This window comes from Polypterus senegalus, chromosome 6 (genome assembly GCF_016835505.1).
Source record: "Polypterus senegalus isolate Bchr_013 chromosome 6, ASM1683550v1, whole genome shotgun sequence".
Taxonomy (NCBI): domain Eukaryota; kingdom Metazoa; phylum Chordata; class Cladistia; order Polypteriformes; family Polypteridae; genus Polypterus; species Polypterus senegalus.
This window is the reverse complement of record NC_053159.1, coordinates 86,707,602-86,726,869: the sequence shown is the minus strand read 5'-3', so window position 1 is coordinate 86,726,869 and position 19,268 is coordinate 86,707,602. Positions and strand designations below refer to the sequence as shown.

The following is a 19,268-nucleotide window of genomic DNA, read 5'->3' as shown; positions in this document are numbered from 1 at the left end:
TATTAATAAACAAGAATATCAGAGGTATGATAAGTGTGTGTGTATATATATATATATATATTTATATATATACTGCTCAAAAGAATTAAAGGAACACTTTTTAATCAGAGTATAGCATAAAGTCAATGAAACTTATGGGATATTAATCTGGTCAGTTAAGTAGCAGAGGGGGTTGTTAATCAGTTTCAGCTGCTGTGGTGTTAATGAAATTAACAACAGATGCACTAGAGGGGCAACAATGAGATGACCCCCAAAACAGGAATGGTTTAACAGGTGGAGGCCACTGACATTTTTCCCTCCTCATCTTTTCTGACTGTTTCTTCACTAGTTTTGCATTTGGCTACAGTCAGTGTCACTACTGGTAGCGAGGCGATACCTGGACCCTACAGAGGTTGCACAGGTAGTCCAACTTCTCCAGGATGGCACATCAATACGTGTCATTGCCAGAAGGTTTGCTGTGTCTCTCTGCACAGTCTCAAGGGCATGGAGGAGATTCTAGGAGACAAGCAGTTACTCTAGGAGAGCTGGAGAGGGCCATAGAAGGTCCATAACCCATCAGCAGGACCAGTATCTGCTCCTTTGGGCAAGGAGGAACAGGATGAGCACTGCCAGAGCCCTACAAAATGACCTCCAGCAGGCCACTGGTGTGAATGTCTCTGACCAAACAATCAGAAACAGACTTCATGAGGGTTGCCTGAGGGCCCAAATGTCTACTGCGCCCTGTGCTCACTGCACAGCACCGGGAGCTCAATTGGCATTTGCCATAGAATACCAGAATTGGCAGGTCCACCACTGGCGTCCTGTGCTTTTCACAGATGAGAGCAGGTTCACCCTGAGTATATGTTAAAGACGTGAAAGGGTCAGGAGAAGCTGTGGAGAATATTATGCTGCCTGTAACATCATTTAGCATGACTGGTTTGGTGGTGGGTCAGTGATGATCTTGGAGGCATATCCATGGAGCGACTCACAGACCTCTACAGGCTAGACAACGGCATCTTGACTGCCATTAGGTATCAGGATGAAATCCTTGGACCCATTGTCAGACCCTACGCTGGTGCAGTAGGTCCTGGTTTCCTCTAATGCACGACAATGCCCGGCCTCATGTGGCAAGAGTATGCAGGCAGTACCTGGAGGATGAAGGAATTGAAACAATTGAATGGCCTTCACGATCCCCTGACTTAAACCCAATAGAACATCTGTGGGACATTATGTTTGGTCCATTAGGCGCCGCCAGGTTGCTCCTCAGACTGTACAACAGCTCAGGGATGCCCTCATACAGATCTGGGAGGAAATGCCACAAGACACCATCCGTCGTCTCATTAGGAGCATGCCCGACGTTGTCAAGCATGCATACAAGCTCGTGGGGCCACACAAGATACTGAAAAGCATTTTGAGTAGCAGAAATTAAGTTTTGAAAAAATGGACTAGCCTGCCACATCTTCATTTCACTCTGATTTTAGGGTGTCTACACAATTGAGCCCTCTGTAGGCAGAAAACTTTTATTTCCATTAAAAGACTTGGCATCCTTTTGTTCCTAAGACATTGCCCTGTCGTTATTTGTATAGATATCCAACTTCATATTGAGATCTGATGTATCTAATGTGTTTCTTTAAAGTGTTCCTTTAATTTTTGTGAGCAGTATATATATATATATATATATATATATATATATATATATATATATATATATATAGTGAAATAAGGCGCCCGGTCCGGCACAGACTACGCAGAGGCACATGTTCACACTCAAGACTTTTTTATTTTTTGCTCTTCAGCCGTGGGCACACATCTTCCCCGTGTCCCACCGGCCCAACACAGTCCCAAGCACAAAACCCACACCAAACCAACACTTTCCTGCTCCACCACTCCTCCCAGGCAACCTTGTCCTCTTCCTCCCGATTCTGGCCCTGATTGCTGGGAGGCAGGCCCTTTTATACCCCACCCGGAAGTGTTCCAGGTGCCTGACCAGCTGGTCTTAATTGCACCTCCGGGTGGGGCTGATAAACCGTCCAGTGTGGTGGCTGGTTCTCTGCAGCACCCCCTAGCGGCCACCCCATCTCCCAACCGGGCTGCTGTGGTGGACTCCATGTACCATGGAGCCACGGGGGAGATTGAGGAGGGATCCACGGCCAGGGAGACTGCCCCATCCATGAAATGGAGAAATTGTTAAATGTTTGGATTGAAGATCAGATTCAAAAGCGGACGCCGTTAAGCCTCTTTACAATACAGTCGAAGGCTAGAAGTCTGTTTGAGACTTTAAAGCAGCGCTTCCCGATTCATTTTACCCTTGCACCCCATGTGATTGACGAGGCCGATTTCGCACCCCCTTGGTTTGAGAAGTATGAAAAAATATGAGTTCATATGATAGTTCATAATACCCACGCAGCACTAAGTGCGCGTAAGAGCGGAAGTCATCTGTTTTAACAAGCAGCATATTGCACTGATACGAAATAGCCTGCCCATTTAATTATTTAGGAATGGTTAGATAAATTAAGATTTTGTACAAATTATGTTTTTCATTTTTCTTCCTTGATGGATTCTGGCACCCCCAGCAACAGTTGCGAGCACCCCCAATCGGGAAGCGCTGCTTTAAAGGAACGTGCAGGATAAGACACATTTCGCTCTTGTTGCGAAATTTATGAAGAGAAAAAAAAAACCAAACAATTCAGACGAAGCTCACTATATTTATGAAAAGAGCAACTCCTCCCATCACCCCGTCCGCAGCTTCGCCTGATGAAGGCGATATCGACAACCCGCAGCCAAGCACCAGTGGTGCCAGGAATTAAATGTACAGTATTTCTTATTTTTGTATGTTTTTCACATATTAAGCCAATTGTACTATAGTATGCTGTGTTTGACTTAGAAAGTAAGAAAATGTTAATAAAATATTACTTTAAGATGATTACAATATCATTACCCAGTCTAATATTCTTACCTTTATTTCACATAGGCCAACTTACATCCAGATCAACTTACAACCAGTCAGTCGGAACCAATTGCGGTCGTAAGTTGACGAGTACCTGTGTGTGTGTGTATCTGTGTGTATATATATATATATATATATATATATATATATATATATATATATATATATATATATATATACACACACGCATACAGTTGTGCCTGAAAGTTTGTGGACCCTTTAGAAATTTCTATATTTCTGCATAAATATGACCTAAAACATCATCAGACTTTCACTCAAGTCCTAAAAGAGAAACCAGTTAAACAAATGAGACAAAAATATTATACTTGGTCATTTATTTATTGAGGAAAATGATTGAATATTACATATTTGTGAGTGGCAAAAGTATGTGAACCTCTAGGATTAGCAGTTAGTTTGAAGGTGAAATTAGAGTCAGGTGTTTTCAATCAATGGGATCACAATCAGGTGTGAGTGGGCACCCTATGTTATTTAAAGAACTGGGATCTATCAAAGTCTGCTCTTCACAACACCTGTTTGTGGAAGTGTATCATGGCACGAACAAAGGAGATTTCTGAGGACCTCAGAAAAAGAGTAGTTGATGCTCATCAGGCTGGAAAAGGTTACAAAACCATCTCTAAAGAGTTTGGACTCCACCAATCCACAGTCAGACAGATTGTGTACAATTGGAGGAAATTCAAGACCATTGTTACCCTCCCAGGAGTGGTCGACCAACAAAGATCATTCCAAGAGCAAGGCGTGTAATAGTCAGCGAGGTCACAAAGGACCCCAGGGTAACTTCTAAGCAACTGAAGGCCTCTCTCACATTGGCTAATGTTCATGTTCATGAGTCCACCATCAGGAGAACACTGAACAACAATGGTGTGCATGGCAGGGTTGCAAGGAGAAAGCCACTGCTCTCCAAAAAAAAACATTGCTGCTCGTCTGCAGTTTGGTAAAGATCACGTGGACAAACCAGAAGGCTATTGAAAGAATGTTTTGTGGACATATGAGACCAAAATAGAACTTTTTGGTTTAAATGAAAAGTGTTATGTTTGGAGAAAGGAAAACACTGCATTCCAGCATAAGAACCGTATCCCATCTGTGAAACATGGTGGTGGTAGTATCATGGTTTGGGCCTGTTTTGCTGCATCTGGACCAGGACGGCTTGCCTTCATTGATGGAACAATGAATTCCGAATTATATCAGAGAATTCTAAAGGAAAATGTTAGGACGTCTGTCCATGAACTGAATCTCAAGAGAAGGTGGGTCATGCAGCAAGACAACGACCCAAAGCACACAAGTCATTCTACCAAAGAATGGTTAAAGATGAATAAAGTTAATGTTTTGGAATGGCCAAGTCAAAGTCCTGACCTTAATCCAATCGAAATGCTGTGGAAGAACCTGAAGCGAGCAGTTAATGTGAGGAGACCAACCAACATCCCAGAGTTGAAGCTGTTCTGTACGGAGGAATGGTCTAAAATTCCTCCAAGCCGGTGTGCAGGAATGATCAAAAGTTACCAGAAATGTTTAGTTACAGTTATTGCTGCAAAGATGGTCACACCAGATACTGAAAGCAAAGGTTCACATAATTAATTGTTTTACAGCTGAGATGGCTGTGGTTTTATCACACAGAATACTGAAAACATTTTCTGCGTTTATATTTTTCAGTATGTTAGATTTTATTTCTGATGCTAAGACATCCAGCAGCTCTTGCATTATTCTTTCAGAGGTGTAAAGTGCATTTTCACCAATATTGAGATGTTGTAAAAAGGAACAACCCATTTCTTTACAGTGTTCCAACAGCTTTTCAAACAACATTGTATGTGGCAACTCATTTTTTGCCAACCAAGGTTTGGATCTTAATGCTCCCACAAAGGCATCTCTCTGTAACTTATTTAACACAGATACAGATCTGTCAATTTGACCGATTCCAGTTTGCTGTAGTACATGCTTTCCTAAAAGGTCAGCAGAAGACTCAATGTACGTTTTACTTTTTTCATGGTCCAGCAAGCTTTCTTTTCAAATGCTTGTGCATGGCACATTTACCCAAGGTAACACCCTCCTTGGGGGATGTTTGTTTGAATATTTCATGCACATTGAGCACCACATACCATTTTCTTTTACCATTAGCCAATCAAAATCTTTAAACCATTGTTTGTTTATGCCGGATAAGCGGTGCTTAGATTTATCAATTGGCAGAGTGTGTGCTGAAGAGATTTCCCCTAATGGACCAGCCTCTGCAATGTCTTTGTCTGAAATTGCCACATCGGGAGTTGACATCGCACCTTCATTAGTTTGTGGCATTTCTTTTCTGAAATAACTGAGCAGTGTTGTTTTCTGAACACTTTTTTTGATCATGTTGGTAAAACGTTTGGAAAAAATTAAAAGCACCTATGAATAAGACTTTTGAGTGGGAAAGTAAGAGCCTGTTGGATATTCAGTGCACACTTGCACTACTGCAGGTACACATTCTCGACATTTCCAGTTTAATCTCGACGCTTATGTCAAGGATAAAGTCGACATTTCCACTTTATTCTTGCTGTTTATCTCGAGATTAAAGTTGTATGTTGACTTTATTCTTGTAGTTTATTATTAAAGTAGAACGTTGTAAACTAAACTTCATCTTAAAATGAATATTTAATTTACTAGATTTTCTTAAACCCCGTCATAAATTATGTAGCACATTAAATGCTTTGTGTTAAGTGTTCCCCGAGCCATGCTAAACGCTGCATGCTTCTTAAACTGACTTCCTCTGCACCAAACAGAATACATTCACTTCATGATATTCCTGCATCCTGAACATTTAGAATGCTAGGATAAATACTTGATATCATTTTTATGATGAAATGCATGAAAGCATGTACTAATCATGTGGGGGGGGCATGGTGGCGTGGAGGTTGCACTACTGCCTCGCAGCAAAGGGGGTCCTGGGTGTTCCCAGCCTTGAGTTTGCATGTTTTTCTGGTGGGTTTACTTGGCGTGCTTCAGTTTCCATTCAAAGTCCTGTAGGATGATGGGTTTTGTGATGCTAAATTGATCCTGCTAGTGTGTATGTGTGTGCTCGTATTCACCCTGCGATGAGCTGGTGCCCGTTCAGGATTTGTTCCTGTCTCGCACACGATGCTTGCTGGGATGGGCGCAACCCTGAATGGATGGCATAATTAAAAATGTATAACAAAGATATTTTAAAGTTCTGAACACTCCGTGGTCTAAGTTTATAACTAGTTTTAATTTCACAAAGACGTTTATCGTGTGGTGATTGGTTATGTGGAGAAAGAAAAAGGAAGGATAGGAACTGGGGTTTTGGTACGTCAGATAGAGACAACATACATGCAATTTTATCAGTCCTCCTCTTGCTCGCCCACCTACCTCCACATCCTCTTTGCTTGTGAACTGCCGCTCCGCTCCCGCTATTAGCATGTACTGCCCCCTCTCGTCCGCCCACTTCTCCATACTCCTTGCTACTGTATTAAGCTGCTCCGCCGCCTGCATGTCATGTGAGATGACAGCCGGGCGCTCAACTAAATTAGCCAGGCGGAGCACCCAGCTAAAAGACGCTAGGGAGAACACTGCCCTCTGTGCAGAAGGGGAGTAAATCAAGGAAACATATGTTTTGTCCCAAACATTAGTATAAAAAAAGATTTTAAACCGATAAAAATTTTAATTACAAAAAAAAATGTCAGCAGTATTTATCACCATCCACCCCAAAGCCACACAGTACTTGATTGAACTTACAGTAAGAGATGTTACAAAAGTCAACTTTTTGGACAGAAAAGTCTTCGTTATTGTTGTTTGAAAAATTAGCCAAACTTTGCCCCGTTAGTTGGGGAATTATGGAGAACACCAATATGAAAGTGCTGCTACAGATATTTGAAGGGTTTAAGGTCATTACTCAGACTGGACCACTCAAGGACATTTGTTTTCTTTATTTAGCGTCCATTGTTTCCCTAGCAATATGGTTTGGGTCATTGTCCAGATGGAGGACAGAATTATTCCCCATATTATGCGTTTTAACAGAGGACAGCAAGTTTTCCTCCAGGATTTCTCTATATTGTGCAGCATCCATCTTCTTATCAATCTTGACCAGACTGCCAGTCCCTGCTGCTAAAAAGCACACATGCCACTTACTAAGCCATAAAGTTCCATTTAGTCTTGTTGCAATACAAGGCTTTCTGTTATGACAAATTCTTTACAGGCAATGAATGACCTGTTTTTAATTTTTACTTCCAGCCTCCTTTATACACTTTCAGGTTATTCACTGGACTTGAACAGCTTGAATTTCACATTAATAACTAGAAAAATGGGTGTGTGCTAAAACTGTTGACGATTTCTGTGTGTGTATAAAATATCTCTGGCACTTATTACTTAAACATTTCCTTTTGTGGAAAATAGTCTGTTAATACCTTTTCAGAATTACACTAGCTTGTGTAACTCAGAACTTTAATTTTGTAGTGCAAAGCATAATGGTTAATTTAATAGGTTTTGTAAATTGTGTTTTTGGCAGTCTCGACAAAGTATTACAATTGAAAACCGTGAGACTAGTTATGAAGGAATAAATGATGAGGAGATGCTTGCGGCTGTACTTGAGATGAGCCAACAGGAAAATGTTCCATCTACTATATCAGGACTTGGAGTGGGTGAGCCAACTAGCAGCCCTGACACAGGATTTGGAGATGTAGATGGAAATGATTCTTTGAAACAAGGGGATTCATTTGATACAGATGGGCCCACAGCTGAAGGTACAATTTATCTTTCTTTTGTGTGACTCATGCTAGATATTTTAAGGTTTCCTTTGGTCATTTCAGAGTTTTTCTGTGGGATGTGCAAAAATGGCATAGATGTCTAAATACTAGAAATACATCTTTTTTTTTTTCTTAGTATTAATGGTAGGTAGATTGTAAAATTATCAGTCAAGTATATATTTGATGCTGATGTCACAGAGAGACAGAGGGCCATGGAAAGAAGAAGCAGGTCCCACATAAGAACGATAAACCGACATAAGCTTGTGTTCTGCATCTTCTATCAACTCTCCTGAGATGTACATTTGTTATGTTTATCTTTGGAACTTGATGAAAACTCTTTACAAATCAGTAAATTGCTTTGGTGTTAATTTAAAAGTACTTTTATTAACATATAGGAGGTCCACAAGGCTGACGTAAACTGGCAGCAACAAAATTTTTTTTTTCTTGTTTGTACATAACTGCTTGCATTAGTACTGGTCATTTAATAAATGGTGTAGGGCAGACCAACAGCTTTTTAATGTAATTTTCTAAATGCGTGCAACACAAGACAGTACTGCTACAGCACCACAATGAGATAATCTTGGGCATGGTGTCTTTTCATTTGGGATGCTTATAGTTGCTATTTAAATATTTACAACTGTTAAAGAATGTACTTAACTAATTTGTACTGGAATTCTGAGATACAAAATTGCACCTGAAACTTGAAAATGTTTATCAAGGAGTTGATACATATTTGATAATATATACATTTAAGCTGAATTAGTATTAGTATTTATGAATTTTTCTTTATAGAAGTTTCAGACTTGATCAACCTTGCGAAAGATTTAGATGAAAACAAAGAGAACCAGACTCCTGAGGATGCCCAGGGAGAATTTGACTGGGTGCAGCAATACAACATTGAACAAGATCGGGAGGAACAGGAATTGCAGCAAGCATTAGCCCAAAGCTTGCAGGATCAAGTAAGGAACCTTTCTTTTGGTGGTTAACTGCTGTAACTTTAATTTTGCTCAGTTGTTGATAAATGCTCCATGTGTACGATGTGCAGTAGATCATAAAATGTTGCCCAGTGTATTAAAAGTAAATAAATTCATAAAATGCTATGTGCAAAATTCTGATCGTCCCTTCACAGTCCTTTATCTCCTACAGAGACTTTAATGAACTGTGTTTTCCTATTTATTTTTCTGTAATTTTATTTAGAAATTCCATGTTATCTCCTAATGCTATATATTGGATGCATGATGTAAATAATCAATGTCTTTTATTTTGTATACCAACTTTTAGAGCGTGCTCATTTATAATAATTAGCCATGGTACCTTTCAAAGGTACAGGTAGTAGTAGGGTGTTGTACCATGTTAGCCATTATGAATGTAGTGAAAAGTCAAGCAAAATCACACCTTTTTTGGTCAACTAAAAAGATTACACTATGCAAGCTTTCGAGGCAACTCAGGCCCCTTCTTCAGGCAAGATGTGCCTTGAAAGCTTGCATATTGTAATCCTTTTAGTTAGCCAATAAAAGGTGTCATTTTGCTTAACTTTTCACTATAAGATACACTATTTTAAAATTGTTTGTTATTACCTGTATCTTATTCTATATGTACCTTCAGTGTCTTTCCTTTGTATTTAAATGTGTGTAAATCTCTCTTCACTAGCACCTTCTTCTCACCTTCTGTCTGGTTTTATGTTTTGTGTCTGTGAAGGTGATGCTCTCAGTATGCCTTGTATACCTTTCTCCTACTTGTGCGTCCCACAGTTGCACTTACTCTTTCGATCACATCAGCAAAGCCAAACTGACCAATCAGATTGATCAGAGGGTCTGGACACACACAGATCTTAGTGTTATATAATAGATATGCTGAGGTGTCATCCATTGCATGGCTGCACTCGGGTCCTAATTTGGGATACTGAGGTGGTTTGTTGTATGGAGGGTGCAGCAGTGTGCTGTATCAGTACATACTCCCAACCTCACCATCTACATAGTGAATGGAGAGTAACATATTCTTAAAGCAAAAAGTAATGAAAATTCTTGAGTTGATTCTTGCAGTTAAATTTTTGGCTTGTCCATTAGCTTAGGTCAATAATTATGTGATTGTTATTAGTTTTGTTTGTGTTTTTTTTTTTACTTATTTTCTTTCATCTACATTAAACTCAAGTCCAGAATAAATGGTAATATAATATTATTATTATATAATTTTGGCATAATTTCTTTTAAACTGAAAAGAGTGATATTTGGTGTTTGCAGTTTTCATTAGGATATGTAAAAATGAGTTTTTCTCATTTATAAAGAAAATAAATTAGAAAGATATACAGTATGCTTGAACTGTGTTTCTTACAATTTAGAATGTTTTTTTTCCTGACTGAATTAATTCCTATCTTCTTTCTCTTTGAAGGAAGCACGGGAAATGAAAGAAGAAGATGATTTAATACGAGCCACTGAGTTGAGCCTTCAAGGTAACAAGGCCTTGGTATAAAATTGCGGAGGAACAAAATAAGTATACAAATATAAATTCTGATTTATTTTCCCTGTTTTTGCTTTTCTTAGTTACAGCTGTATAAAATTGGAAAGTTGACAATCCAATTAAGCTGAATACACAAATTGATAGGAGACTTTTCTGAACTTAAGATTGAAAATTAAGAGGATCAGAATTTGTAGTTAATTTGCAATTTGTAAATCTTTGCATTGTGGGTCTTTAAATTTGCAGAATTTAATAATTCCATGCATGAATGTTCAGATGAAGACTCTGGGAATGAGGATATCCTGGATATGGAGTATAGTGAGGCTGAAGCAGAAGAGCTGAAGAGAAATGCTGAGGTTTGTTCAAGCTTTAAGTATCTATTTAGATTATTTTTCCTACATTGGTAGCCTCCTTTGAATTGCATCATATTGTCTGCTGACCTAAGGAGCACACTAGTTAGTTTATTTTTATGTATGCAAATAACAGCTAATTCTTGAATCCTGTTATTGATTCCTGGAAAGTTATAGAATGATGAAGACAGTTGTGGTGGAATTATGTTTCTTGCTATATCCAAAATTAAAATCTTTAAGTTAGGCATTTGACTGGTTTTAAAAAAATAGGATTCTTTAAAATACAGTTTTGACATTTTTAGAAGCTTGATTAAAAATGTGTATTAAAAGATATTCTTAGCAATTTGCCTGAGTATTTGAACTTTGCCATTTTAGTATCTTTGAAAAAGGTACTCATCTATAATGTATAACAGTTAACATACAGATATTCACAAGAATGAATATTTAAACAAGTTTTAGTTGTTTCCTTAATATTAAGAGGTACAGTATATATGTTTTGTAATCATGATATTTTTCTGTTTTACATTGATGTGTGATTTATTGTTGTTCCTTAATGCATTTTTAAATCAGAAAGCAAAATAATATGTAATATTTTCCTTATACATTTTTAAAGTTATATGTTGGCTTTGACCCCTTCTCTATTTAATGCCCACCTACTGTTATAGTGTTTTCTGGCAGATAAAATAAAATGTGGTAACATTTCTGTAGTTTAGTATGTACATTGTAACTTAGACTTGGGTTCCATTCTGCAGGTGACAACTAGTTACAGCTGAAAACTTTGTCAGTATTTTAAGATTTTTTTTTTGTTTCTTTTATTGAAAAAGTCTTTATTTTACTGCAGTATTATTTTGTGTATTGATTTAAAAAAAGAAAAAAAAAACAGTGCTATCACTAAATCTGATGAATACTATGTTTGCTTGTTTATAACTAGCAAGTCCAATTTAGTTTGCTAACCTGTACATTGCTCTTTTGCTTTGGTGGTTATATTGAAAGTGTCATGTTGTAGATTTCAGTAATTTTGAGTGCAGATCTGCAGTGAACACAGTTCAGACCTGTTTAAGTGATATTCTGTCATGTTTATTAAAATTGACCCAAAAGAGTAATGTGGATTTTGGTGTTTTAAGGTTTATGTTTAAAACTGAACTATAGCGTAAAATACATGCTAACTATCCATCCATCCATCATCCAATCTGCTATATCCTAACTACAGGGTCACGGGGGCCTGCTGGAGCCAATCCCAGCCAACACAGGGTGCAAGGCAGGAAACAAACCCCGGGCAGGGCGCCAGCCCACCACATGGCACGCGCACACACACACACACCCCCACACACACTAGGGACAATTTAGGATCGTCAGTGCACCTAACCAGCATGTCTTTGGACTGTGGGACGAAACCGGAGCACCCATGCTAACTATACAATATGAAATGTAATTCAAAGTCCTGACAGTGCTGTTAAACATAGGATTCACTCCCTTTCCATAAGTCTAACTAAATATATTCTGGTATACACATTTGTCTTTAGTTACACAGTTTTTTGAATGAGGTTCACTGTGATGTAGGTAAGGGATTTCTCAGGTGTTTAGAGTGTGGAGAGTGCCAAATTTGATTAGTTTACCCTGTGACACTAAATGTTCAATGAAGGATGTACTGAATGAATAGCAATCAAAACAAGCCTTGAGTCACTTTATTCAAAAGCCCCAACTGGGGCAAATTTATATTAGAAGAATTTATAAGCATTGGATTTACTGTGGTATTTGCAATCTTATAAAAGTGCTTCACAATTGTGTGTCTCTATAGAACAGGATATCATTCAAAAGTGAGTTAAAATCCAGTGACAGTTCTGAAGGAGTTAACATCTTCCATGGCTAATCTAAGAGAAATTGTGCACATATATAGCAGCAATGCCTAGACGTGTAACAGATATTGGTGTATCAAAAACTATTATTGGAGAAAAGGTATTTAAGGGATTTCACTTGAACTAATAATTGAAAGTAGCTTGTTTCATTTTAGAAAAAATTATTTGTTTGAATGTGTTTAAATGTAGAATAAATGTTCTTGAGTAGGCATGTGTTTTATTTAACAAGATACGAAACACTACTAGTAACTAGACTATTAATGTGTCATTGATTATATCAAGGTCCGGCTTTGTAGCTGTCTTAAAGTAGTGGAAACAGCTTGGCTTATTAGGATTAGTGCAACTTCATTCATTAGCTGGTATTCTTGATCTGGTATATTGTGAAAAGTATAAGCATTTTTGTTGACTCAGCTATGACTCTGATACTGCGTTTGATAAAGAAGGATTTGGAGATGTTTTCAGTTTTTATTTAAAAATTACAAATTTAGGTTGTAAAACTGGTTAAGATCACTGTGGTGGTGTTTTTTTTTTTTTTTCAAGAATAAGTTCACTCTTCTTAAAAGAATTTGTGCCTGTAGTTAAAGTAAAAATGTATATTTTTAGAATTGTCAGTAATTTTCAACATACAGTACACAACACATTGAACAGTATACTGATGTGGCATTCTCTCTCTCTTTCTCTTTTCTGTTAAAAAAAAAAAAAAAGACTGGAGACTTGCCGAATTCCTTCAGACTTGTCAGTGTGGTCAGTCACATTGGAAGCAGTTCTTCTTCTGGTAAGAAAAGTGATAAACTATACTTAGATCTGCCAAGTTTATCAAGTCAACTTATAGAGACAGGCAAACTATTATTAAAATGCCATAACAAGAAATAGTACCACTAAATCTTTATATGCCAAATTTATTTAGAAGGGGTATAAGCATAGTATGAATTACAGATTTAGAGTGCAGTTAAGTAATATTTAAGTCTAGGAAAGCCCACCTTTCATATAAAGATGCATTATTTCTTCATTTTACTCATAAACAAATGGATAGAATAAACAAACAAAAAACTTTCAACAAATGTTACTTTTTCCAATAGGATTGGGGGTACATGGTCAAAAACTTTTTGAAATCTTCATTAGTAAAACTACATTTTCTGGGTTTCTTTGGAATTACTGCTTCATTGTATTATGCTATTGAGAAACGTTTTCTTTCTTTTAGGTCATTACATCAGTGATGTTTACGATATAAAAAAGCAAAGTTGGCTGACATATAATGATCTAGATGTAACAAAAACCCAAGTATCTTCTATTCAAAGGGACAGAGACAGAAGTGGCTACATTTTCTTCTACATGCACAAGTAAGATTTGACTTTGGATAAATGAATTCTTTTGGCACAAGTTGTGTTTTTGTTTCAAACATGTTTCCAAGGGACAGAGACAGAAGTGGCTACATTTTCTCTACATGGAGAAGTAAGATTTGCCTTTTGAAAAATTAATTCTGGTGACATTAGTTCAGTTTTTTTTTTTTTCAAACACGTTTTTTTTTTTTTTTTTAATCAGTAGACTATAAAATTCCATAGAATTCAATGGAGATGGTGAAAATATGTTATTAAAATGTGTGGGTGAGTCTATAGCACCAATAAATCAAAAGAAGATGTACATTTTATATAATTTAAATTATTGAAATCAAGAATGTCAATGTATTATCATTGAAATTTTACCCGTACTTTTAATATTTCTGCTTTATAGTGCCTTGCATGCACATTGTTATCTGTGTGAGGACAGTTGCTTCAACCAAAGATACTTACTAGCTCAGTATAAGCAAGTCACCCACACAAGGGCCTCTTACACAATATACCCTGACCAGTCAGATACTAAGTTAATATTACTATAAAGCCAAATTAGTAAAATACAGTAAAACCAATAGTAGCAAAAAGTAGGAACTGTATTGAAGCAGTGCTATTGAAAAATACTTCTACAAGTATAGAGATGGTGATGAAGATGAATCTCCAAGTCTGGTTGCATAGCTACTTCAGATTTTTGTTTTGTCTGCAGAGGACTTTACCATACCAGGTTCTTTGGGAATGCAGATGTGTTGTCTGGGTGACCATCTTCTCTCCTCTGCTGTTCGTTCTTTTTTTTCAGAAAGCATCCTAGAACTTACAAGGGCTAATTTCATGTAGATTTAACAATGAATACATGAATAGTCAATAATCTTAAAAACGTGCTGATTGTCAATTCAGATATTAATTACCCCAAACTTGTAAATTCCAAAAATATATGTTTAGCAATATGTTTTTTTTAGGATTCTAAAAAGAATACAGGGTTCAAATCTGTAAAGATAGTGGTTTAAATCGGCAGTGTCCAACTCCAATCCAGGATGGCTGCAGTGGCTGCATGTTTTAATTCTAACCATTTCCTTAATTAGTGACCTGTTTTTGCTGGTAATTTAATTAGTTTCCCCCAATTTTAATTGACTTGCTATTTTTAATTAATTTTCCCTTCATTTTAATTGACTTACTATTTAAGACTCGAACTGTTTTTTTTTTTAATTAGTTAATTACAAGACAAAAAAATAATGAAATACAAAAAAATCCAACAAATGACCAGCTAACCTGTGTCTATCATACTATATCAGAAAATAACAACATGTGAAGGTCGCAGTAGTGTTGATCTACTCAAGCCCACAAACCAGTTTGATGGTGCTTCCTGCTGTGGTCAAATGAGAGCAACAACAAGCCATGGAATTAAGTATCAAATTAAATTAACAATAAGGATCAGCTTCTAATTAAGAAACTGGTTGGAGTGAATTTGGCTAGAGTTTGAGGCCCCTAATTTAGCTGGCTATCCATTAGCTCTCTTCACGTCTCGTATTTATTTGGCTGCCATTTAAGGAAAAAAAAAGCAATTCAGAGGATTGAGTCTTAAAAAAAAAAAGGCAACTAAAATGAAATGAAAAGATGGCAGTTAATAGCACAAATTGGCTACTGGAAAGGAAACCTGCAGCCACTGTAGCCCTCCAGGATTGGAGTTGGACACCCCTTGTTTAAATCAATACACAGCAGTCATTTCAGTAGTTGTAGCCAAGCTGTCTGTAAATCAGTATGATAGTTGTCCTAATTGCTGACTGTTTAACACTAGAATTACCAAAGCCTATGAAAAAAGTTGTACACCTGGCCCATCTTAAATTCCTTTGCGCTTCTCCATCAGCGTCTTTTGTCTTGTAAATGTGTCGACCAACACAAGCAGCCTGCAATACCATCCCCCCAACTGCCGCAGAAAGGGCAAGAAGTTCTCCCAACTCAAGCCTTGATTATCTTGGAGTGAAGTGCTGGAGTTTTAGAGGGAAATCATTATTTGACACACATGCATTTCATATGTGTTCCGTGTCTACAACAATCTATGTAAACACATCATTAAATGATACTTGTAAAAGTTAGCTTTTTTTTTTTTTCCACTTTTATTCTCTCAGTCACGATCATGTTGTATCCGTCCCCAAACCCCCTCCGATCTGACCCTAACAGTGTCAGTATAAAGCAAATCAAATATATGTTTTTATTGTATAATATTAATAATAAGAGCAGCTCACTACTCAAAGCGGTAAATTTGCGCGGCACCCAGGATCAATCCTGCGGCCTTTTGATTACAAGTCGGCCGTTCTTACCGCTGCACCACAGAAGCTGTCGTATTGCACTTGCACCTTTTGTGAAAGTGTTTATTTGATATTTGGACTTCAGGGATGGTATAGCAGGCTGCTTGCTGCTTGTGTTGGTCAACACATTTACAAGACAAATGACACTGATGAAGAGGTGCGAAGAGATTTAAGGTGGGCTGGATTTGAGTTTTTTCATAGGCTTTAGTAATTCTAGTGTTAACCAATATTAGCTTCATGACATTTCGTTACATAGTTCAAATTGTTATTGCTTTGCAACCTTTATACTGACACAGAGGAACTTTATCTGTGACTAGCTTGCCTAGCTGTCCTTTGGTGCAGTGGCATTAACTTAACAAGTATACATCTAGTGTAGCTAGCAATTTGTATCAGATAGTTTATTACATGTGTAAATTAATTACTCAACAGATTCTCACGAGCAGTTTTAGCATACAGCCTAACTGTAAACCTAAATGAATTTATGAACTATTAAATAAGCAATGTAGTACTGAATAACATCACAAAGCAATTAAGACTATATTGTGATAAACAACTTTTTAAAAAAAATAATTACAAGAGCTGAAGCCTAGCTTCATAGCACGACAAAACTTGCTACTTTCTGTGGCACTACAACTAGTAGTAGTAGTAGTGTCTGAGCCATGATCAGAAAGTCATCAGGAGGCTAAAAATGTATTGTCTTATAGCATACTACAAAGTGAAGTATTGTTTGGCGTATACTTTAACACTGAAGACCTTGAAGATAATGTCATTTTCATTTAATATAGATGAGGAAATAAGCAGTCACTTAAATAAAGGCTGCTTCCTTTCGTGTCTCTACAGTTGACAGTCATTATTTAATAAAGTCAAATAGGAGAAGCATGTGATGAGAAGCCAGTTGAAGATTATGGAAACTAGGCAGAGAAAAAAAGCTTGAAAAGCTCATGTTTGGAAGCTCCCGAGACAAATTTATCATAGTAGTAAAAATAATGTCAGCATTATTTTGTAAAAGGAACAAAGTGAAGATTTTTTGATGGTGGTGTAGCATGGGTGAGTGGTTAAGTATTCTTTTAGGTTATACAGTGGGATGCAAAAGTTTGGGCAACCTTGTTAATAGTCATTATTTTCCTGTATAAATCGTTGGTTGTTACGATAAACAATGTCAGTTAAATATATCATATAGGAGACACATACAGTGATATTTGAGAAGTGAAATGAAGTTTATTGGATTTACAGAAAGTGTGCAATAATTGTTCAAACAAAATCGGGCAGGTGCATAAATTTGGGCACCGTTGTCATTTTATTGATTCCAAAACTTTTAGAACTAATTATTGGAACTCAAATTGGCTTGGTAAGCTCAGTGACCCCTGACCTACATACACAGGTGAATCCTATAATGAGAAAGAGTATTTAAGGGGGTCAATTGTAAGTTTCCCTCCTCTTTTAATTTTCTCTGAAGAGTAGCAACATGGGGGTCACAAAACAACTCTCAAATGACCTGAAGACAAAGATTGTTCGCAATCATGGTTTAGGGGAAGGATACAGAAAGCTGTCCCAGAGATTTAAGCTGTCTGTTTCCAGAGTTAGGAACATATTGAGGAAATGGAAGACCACAGGCTCAGTTCAAGTTAAGGCTCGAAGTGGCAGACCAAGAAAGATTTTGGATAGACAGAAGCGAATGGTGAGAACAGTCAGAGTCAACCCACAAACCAGCACCAAAGAACTACAACATCATCTTGCAGCAGATGGAGTCACTGTGCATCGTTCAACCATTCGGCGCACTTTACACAAGGAGATGCTGTATGCGCGAGTGATGCAGAGGAAGCCTTTTCTCCGCCCACAGCACAAACAGAGCCGCTTGAGGTATGCTCAAGCACATTTGGACAAGCCAGCTTCATTTTGGAATAAGGTGCTGTGGACTGATGAAACTAAAATTGAGTTATTTGGGCATAACAAGGGGCATTATGCATGGAGGAAAAAGAACACAGCATTCCAAGAAAAACACCTGCTACCTACAGTGTTGTGGGGCTGTGTGGCCAGTGCAGGGACTGGGAATCTTGTCAAAGTTGAGGGACGCATGGATTCCACTCAGTATCAGCAGATTCTGGAGACCAATGTCCAGGAATCAGTGACAAAGCTGAAGCTGCGCCAGGGCTGGATCTTTCAACAAGACAACGACCCGAAACACTGCTCAAAATCCACTAAGGCATTCATGCAGAGGAACAAGTACAACGTTCTGGAATGGCCATCTCAGTCCCCAGACCTGAATATAATTGAAAATCTGAGGTGTGAGTTAAAGAGAGCTGTCCATGCTCGGATGAACTAGAGATGTTTTGTAAAGAGGAATGGTCCAAAATACCTTCAACCACAATCCAGACTCTCATTGGAACCTACAGGAAGCGTTTAGAGGCTGTAATTTCTGCAAAAGGTGGATCTACTAAATATTGATTTCATTTCTTTTTTGTGGTGCCCAAATTTATGCACCTGCCTGATTTTGTTTGAACAATTATTGCACACTTTCTGTAAATCCAATAAACTTCATTTCACTTCTCAAATATCACTGTGTGTGTCTCCTATATGATATACTTAACTGACATTTTTTATCGTAACAACCAACGATTTATACAGGAAAATAATGACTATTAACAAGGTTGCCCAAACTTTTGCATCCCACTGTAAGTGTTTTTCACCTTGCAACTCTCCCAAGGATACCATTTTTGCCGAGTGTTGTTCTAATGGTGTAATCATGAATGGCAGCATTAACTGAGTTGAGAGAAGCCTGCAGTTCCTTAGATGTTTTTCTAGATTAATCTGTGATTTCCGCAGATTTACCACTGTTCCAAATTTTCTCCCTTTTCACAGTGGTTCACTAGCTGCCCAGGGTTTTAGATATTGCTTCGTAACCCACTCCCGACTTGTATGTGTCAGTAACTTTCTTTCTCACGTTTTCTAGAATTTCTTTAGATTGCACATGGTGTGCTGCTTGCTGAGATCTTTTAGCCAACCTCACATTGCTATTCAAGTGATGTTTAGATTAAATTGGGCTGGCAGCATTCAAGTTTAGGTGTGTTTAGTCTAATTTAACCCATTATTTACATTTGGTTTATTGGTTGATTAAGTGACCAAGGGAGAAATTACTTTGTCACATGGCTGATATAGATCCTGAACTTTTTTTCCTTTAATAAGTCATTACCTATGCTGTTACTCATTTACACTGACTAGTAATTTTAAAATGCTGTCTGTGTAAATGAGGGAAATATGAATAGTTTATAGGCAACTATGTGTTATAGTTAAGAGAAGATTATATCT

At 37.5% G+C, this 19,268-nt stretch overlaps 1 protein-coding gene across 2 annotated transcripts in view; it reads left to right on the top strand.

The window, feature by feature from the left end:
* usp37 (ubiquitin specific peptidase 37) overlaps positions 1–19,268 on the top strand; it is a 126,768-nt gene that overhangs the window by 107,016 nt on the left and 484 nt on the right. Inside the window, exons 18-24 of one of the 2 annotated variants that reach the window (XM_039756487.1) lie at positions 2,951–3,004; positions 7,431–7,665; positions 8,461–8,627; positions 10,057–10,117; positions 10,369–10,478; positions 13,034–13,103; positions 13,530–13,668. In XM_039756487.1, the coding sequence (XP_039612421.1) occupies positions 2,951–3,004; positions 7,431–7,665; positions 8,461–8,627; positions 10,057–10,117; positions 10,369–10,478; positions 13,034–13,103; positions 13,530–13,668 (836 nt within the window). The remainder of the gene's footprint in view (positions 1–2,950; positions 3,005–7,430; positions 7,666–8,460; positions 8,628–10,056; positions 10,118–10,368; positions 10,479–13,033; positions 13,104–13,529; positions 13,669–19,268) is intronic. The other variant, XM_039756488.1, reaches the window with a different exon arrangement.